Raw genomic sequence first — 5,711 nt, 5'->3', positions numbered from 1 at the left:
TCGGAGGACAGGGGGAGTCGTGCTCCCCCCCGCGGAAGGGACAGACCACGCCTCAAGAAAAGAGAGGCAGGAGCACCCGACGCGCAGCCACGTCCCCGCTGGCCCCCGTACCTGTCGGCTGGCGGGATCTCGCCTCCTTCAGGTAGTAGAGGGCCTTGTTGAAGTCACCCAGGTGGTAGAAGGCCACTCCCGACCGATAGAGCGCTTTGAAGTTCTCGCCCTCTTTCTGGAGCACTTTGAGGCAGTACTCCTTGACTCGCTCGTAATTCACCAGCTCGGCCTGGAGCAGGCAGGCTGCAGGGGACGGACAGACAGACAGACAGGGAGCGTCAGTGCCGCGCTTCTGCCACCCGCACGGGGGAGCGGCAGCCGAGGGGAGGGGAATGACTCCGCCCCCGGGTTCCGACTCAGCCCCGGGATTCAGAGCGGCCGCAGCCGTGGGGATTGTTTGCCGAACCCCATTGTTCGCCACTGACATACCAGCGTGCCTATTTTGGGCGCTGCAAAGGGAAGGGGTTGTGCTCACCCCGGGAGGGGGGTGAGAGGGAGCACCTAAAGATCCCCCCGCAGAGCGGGATCGCTGGACAGCCTCACGGCACCAACTGCCTCCGGTGGTGGTGAAATCACCCCTCAGACTGAGGGCTGGAGCTCAGGAAAGGACAAAAAGGCAGTCAGGCTCTTCTCTGACATGAGAATAAGGGACTAAACTGGATCAAAGTCTGTATTTGGCTTAATCCAAGGCTGTTTGATTTACAAGTAACACATAACTGCCTTTTATCCAGGAGGTTCTGTATGGAGCTTTGCTATAGGAAACAACAGAAGGCTCTGCTTTGTTGGAATGTGGTGCTGGCAAACCAGAGACACCTGGGCTGTAGGACAGGGAGCAGATGTGCCACGCTGTGTGCTTCCTGCAAAGTGCTGCAGCACAAGTTCTTCCCAAGGGGTGTTCTGCTGACTTCCTAAAGGAAAAGGCAAACACGGTGAGGAAGCAGCACGCTGAGGACTGTGTGCTGCAGGACAATTGTTGTGTAGATGTCAAGGAGCTGAAGAAAAGCCCCATAGTGAGTCTCCCACAACTAGGAGTGAAATAAAGAGGAAAATCTTGCAGCATGCTTCACAGCCTTGTTTGTAACTTACTGTAGTGCTTACTCCAGTGATCTGAACTTCATTAGGCATATTGGGCAATAAGGAATGGTTTGGGGAGAGCTGACAAGAATAGCACATGGTGCAGTCACAGCCTTTGGGGAAATGAAGAAAGTTGTGCTGTCTACAGCCCACCTGGAGCTGCTTTGGGAATGACAGTTTGGGGAAGGCAGGCAGGATGCTGCTGCAAGGATCAGCTCAGAGGCTGGCAGTGTTGGGTGCCAGGGCATGGAGAGAAATTTCCCATGGCAGGTGGTGTTACTCAGTGTGTCTCTGGCAACGAGGAGGATCGCTGCTCCTGGAAATCCAAGTTGTCACAGTTCAGGTGTCACCAATGAGCAGCCAGGCTTCATTTTTTGCATAGTAACTGCAGGCTGTAGCTGGGAGGATATGATGCTGGGTCAGGAATATGATACAGTTCTTGATCCCCTTCCCCTGCACCCCTAAAGTAAGCCCTGCACCCTCTCTGTATCTCACTTTACATTTTGTGAGCAGCAGGTTGGCTCGGTGACCTCCAGGGATTCTTTCCAACCTAAATTAGCCCGAGTCCATGATCAGTTCACATGGACAGAATACATTCCTAATTGAAGTATGCATTTAAAGCTTAAATAGCTAACTGGGAACAATCATAAACAGGCTTTTACCAGTAAGGAACTGATGGTACAGATGTGTTGAGCAAGGACTGCAGAACTAGCCCCACTACTGGTACATTTGGTTGAGCGACATAGTAATTATTAACGAGAACTTTGTCCCATTTGCTTTAATGATGGATTCTCAATATATTTTAACAGCAACTGCCATTAAAGTGCATAGGTATTTCAAAGACATTTGTTTGCTCACTATCCGAGTGCCAGTTCAAAACCACATACGTTTCTAAAAGCTTAGAACCATTTCCTTATCCAGAATTTGTCCATTCCTATTTGTCAAACATTGATTTTTCTCACTCCGTTTCTAATGGAGCTTGAAACGACTGTGCCTTGTTTTCCTTTATTTTTCAAAGCTATTAAAAAGATGGGTGTGTAAATTTACTGCTGGCTTCACAGCCCTGGAAATGGGATTTTGTTGTTTATCTGCTGACCAGTAGCATGTACAGCAGCAGCAGTAGCTTTCTGCACGCTGCCAATCTGATCCATCCTTTCACGTTCTGTGAAACCACCTTTCAGAGCAACTGGGGGGGATGGATTTCAGTCTCTCTGTTCATTTACAGCTTGGTATTTTCAGCTAGAGTCATAGAATTGACTCTGAAAAACGACAGGCTGCCTGTTCATGTGTACTGACTCAGTAATTCCATGTTGGGCTTGCTTCATGGATTGGCTTAAAAGAGGAAAAAAAAAACCTCTCCCCCATCCTGCTAATTCATAAACCCAAACAGGGTTCTAGCTATCCAGCTGGGTCCTCCCCGTGACTCACGCTCACAGTAGGTTCTGCAGGGCATCCCCACTAGCCATGCACGCAGCAGAGAGAAGTCAGTGCCACGAGGCTAGCAGGACAGACGCCTGTTTATCTGAACAAAGCGAGCAGATGGGCGTGCAGGAAGCACTTCTGCTGGAAAAGTTGGCCATTTGGGGAGCCAGTCTTGGAAGTGGCTGTTGGAAATGAACCTAGAGGGAGTATCTCCCTTATAAATGCGTAGAGGTGCATGCTTTTGGTTCTTGGTGGGCTGAAATGGTCTTAAAGAACTGTGATTCAATACAAATATTGAGGCTGTTAGTAATTCAGCTTTCAGAAGTGGAAGAGAAGTGGAACCCTTGCACTTGCTACCTAATTCAGTCAGGGGAGAATTGTTTTGAAAACGTGTTGTTTTCTTAAACAGACATGTGCTTCTCTGACTGGGAGTGTGTGTTTACCACATCAAACACCTCATCACCCTCCTTCTTGGTTCGTAACATGCCCCCAGTGAATCCCTCTAAGGAACAGAGCTCACTTAAAAGGGAACGAATCAAGAGGTTTATTCAGCTCTTCCTCCTCCTGCCTTGAAACTGAATGGGCTTGATCCCACATAGCACCATCTCCTATGGCCCTTTGGCCATTAGAAGGGTCTCTTTTACTTGCAGATGCAAACCTATAGTCCCCCTTTCCCTGTGGGTCTCAGTGTCACTGTAGTGAAGCATCTGGTGGCAACATCCCCCCAGCTCAGAATGCAGCGAGTCTTGGCTCCCCACAGCATGTGATAACTATCCATCATACTTGATTAACATACTCAATTTGGCAGCTGATTTAGTGTCAGCTTAAGCAATAAGTAACTCCTGATTTGTAGAACCATGTCACATGGTGATGAAGAGTCCCTAACTGCTCTAAAATATGCTGGTTTGAAACTACTGGGTGAAATGTGTTAAGGGGAGGGGGGGAAAGTTAATGCTATTGGCTCCAACGGAGGGGTCCTGTCCATACCACGTCCCAATTGACTGTTGATGCTTAAGCAAGGAAATGGGAAATCTGACTGGTTTTCTTCATAAGAAGATCATTAGGCCTAGATTTCTCAGTTTTAACTTGTGAAGTCAGTCTATGCCAGCCAGTTCTGTGAGCTACAACAACTTGAGGGGCGCAGTATGGGCCTAGTACCAGTACATAACTGTACCCTCACAGCTAATTTGTGTGGCTCTGCTCAGCATAAAGTTAGGCAAAACAAAGATTAAAGCACCTGTAGAGCCAAAACACATCTGCACCTTTAACCTTTACTGGCAGCCATGGTTAGCAGTGGTGAGAAGTTGTGACCAAAATCCTGGTAGCTGAGTGTTTTGGATTCAAATTTATCACACTCTGAATTAATTTTGAATTCAAGAGTATCTCTCAGGAAGATATCTAGGCTTGACAGGTGCCAGTGAGGAAAAAATTCATGACAGCCTTTTTCTCCCAAAAGGTTAATTACATTCATTGCCTTAGAAACATCATTATATTTCTATACTGATTTTTTTGTTTGTTCGGCTGCAACTACTAGCCACAGCTTTACTACCCTGAAGAGCTAGTGTTCCTTTGTTGCACTGGTACTCTAAGACTCTGATCAAGCCCCTTCTTCAACTTCTTTTTAATAGCCTTCATGAAGAAGTTCCTGGAGTCTTTTACTAAAAAAAACCAACCTGTATTTTTCAGCTTTCGTCACTTTTATAGCTGTTCTCTAAGCCCTCAAAAGGAAGTTCAACTGGAAGTGCTGTCAGTTAGCATCTTACTAGAGAAACCTCTTATGTGTGAATACCTCTGCAGGTTATGCAAATAGCTCAGTTTGGATCAAACTTTTTGGCTTCTGAATTTGGCTGAGCTAAGAACTAAGTCTGGAAGTAGGATGTATAGGTCTTAACATGGAGATTTGAACTACACTATCAAGAGCCCTGCTTACCTGGCAATTTTTACCAGAGGATAAATCTGAATGCCAGAAGAATCCTCCAGACACAGTTTATACAAATGGCTAAATTTGCACTGTAGGCAAGGCTCGAGACCTATCTGTGCTGCAGACCACCTAAGAGAGGGAGCCAAATTACTGTGCAAACACCGTGAAGATATCCATACCCCGTGGCATGTTCCCTGGGCTCAGCACAGTGTTAGTCACAACAGGAATTCCATTTGCTGCTGTTCCAGGAGATGAAAATGCCCTTGCCCTACAGGAATATCTTGGGTTGCAAGTTCATACTTCACAAACTCCTCTCTTGTTTGCTGCTCACTACCACCCGGGTCAGCTCGTGATGCTGCCTGTTTTTATGATTGCCTCGTGCCTTCCGTGGTAGGAGAGAATCAGCTGCTTATAACTTTGTTGGTCTTTTCAGTTTTTGGACTAAAATATTCTGTGTGCAGTGTCTGCCTTTGATGGCTGCTTTTGGGAAATGTCAGCCAAGACTGTTCAGGTATTTTTAAAAAACAGGCTAGGGAAACATATCTTATTTTCCCTTGTTGAAGATCTCTGGTAACTGTCTCTTTGGATTTGTCTCATGCCCGGTCATCGTTTGGCTTTGCAAACTGAAATCTGGCAGATATCATTTGTGTCAAGCAGGTGCCTTCTGCTATCACCGGGGTAACATATAGCTGGCCAACTGATAACCTTCTGAAAATAAAACCAGCACAGTGCTGTATATAGTACTCCATAAAGATGCTTTAGAATTGGATCTCGAAATCTTTTGAATATTCAGTTTACACCAGGCACAATCAGATCTAGGAAAAAGCCAGGACTTGGAAATTAAGAGAGAAGAAATATTCTCTTACTGGCTCATTGGTCACAGGAAGAAAGAGCAGAAAGTTGAATTCAAGCTGAGAGGGGTTGTCTCAGTTATGACAGAAAGAGCAGGGGACAGATGCTAGCATGGGGAGGAGACCAGGGCTGAGAGCTGTGGGGGGACGGAGGCACAGAACTGTTGGGATGGTAAAAGGGGGGTGCGAGGGGGGAGTTGAGGTCTACTGAGGAGGCAAAGTCTTGCAGGGAGAAGTGGAGTTCAGAGTTTGGGACAAGGTGCTAAGGACAGACACAGTGCAGCCACCCTGGGGACCAAGATGAGCCTTTCCAGCAGTGAAACCCAAGCAGGGGAAACCAGTCTCCCTAGGTACGTATGGTAGCAACTCCTCTAACAGGTTGCTTAACCACA

At 47.1% G+C, this 5,711-nt stretch overlaps 1 protein-coding gene across 1 annotated transcript in view; it reads right to left on the bottom strand.

The window, feature by feature from the left end:
- LOC103773053 (tetratricopeptide repeat protein 9A-like) overlaps nucleotides 1–478 on the bottom strand; it is a 4,962-nt gene extending 4,484 nt beyond the window's left edge. The window contains exon 1 of the mRNA XM_008940404.1: nucleotides 112–478. Coding sequence (XP_008938652.1) covers nucleotides 112–478 — 367 coding nt within the window. The remainder of the gene's footprint in view (nucleotides 1–111) is intronic.
- Between the last annotated feature and the right edge of the window lie 5,233 nt (nucleotides 479–5,711).

Source organism: Merops nubicus, unplaced genomic scaffold, assembly GCF_000691845.1.
Source record: "Merops nubicus isolate BGI_N331 unplaced genomic scaffold, ASM69184v1 scaffold7445, whole genome shotgun sequence".
Taxonomy (NCBI): domain Eukaryota; kingdom Metazoa; phylum Chordata; class Aves; order Coraciiformes; family Meropidae; genus Merops; species Merops nubicus.
The sequence above is the reverse complement of the archived record's forward strand: the minus strand, read 5'-3'. Positions and strand labels throughout refer to the sequence as shown.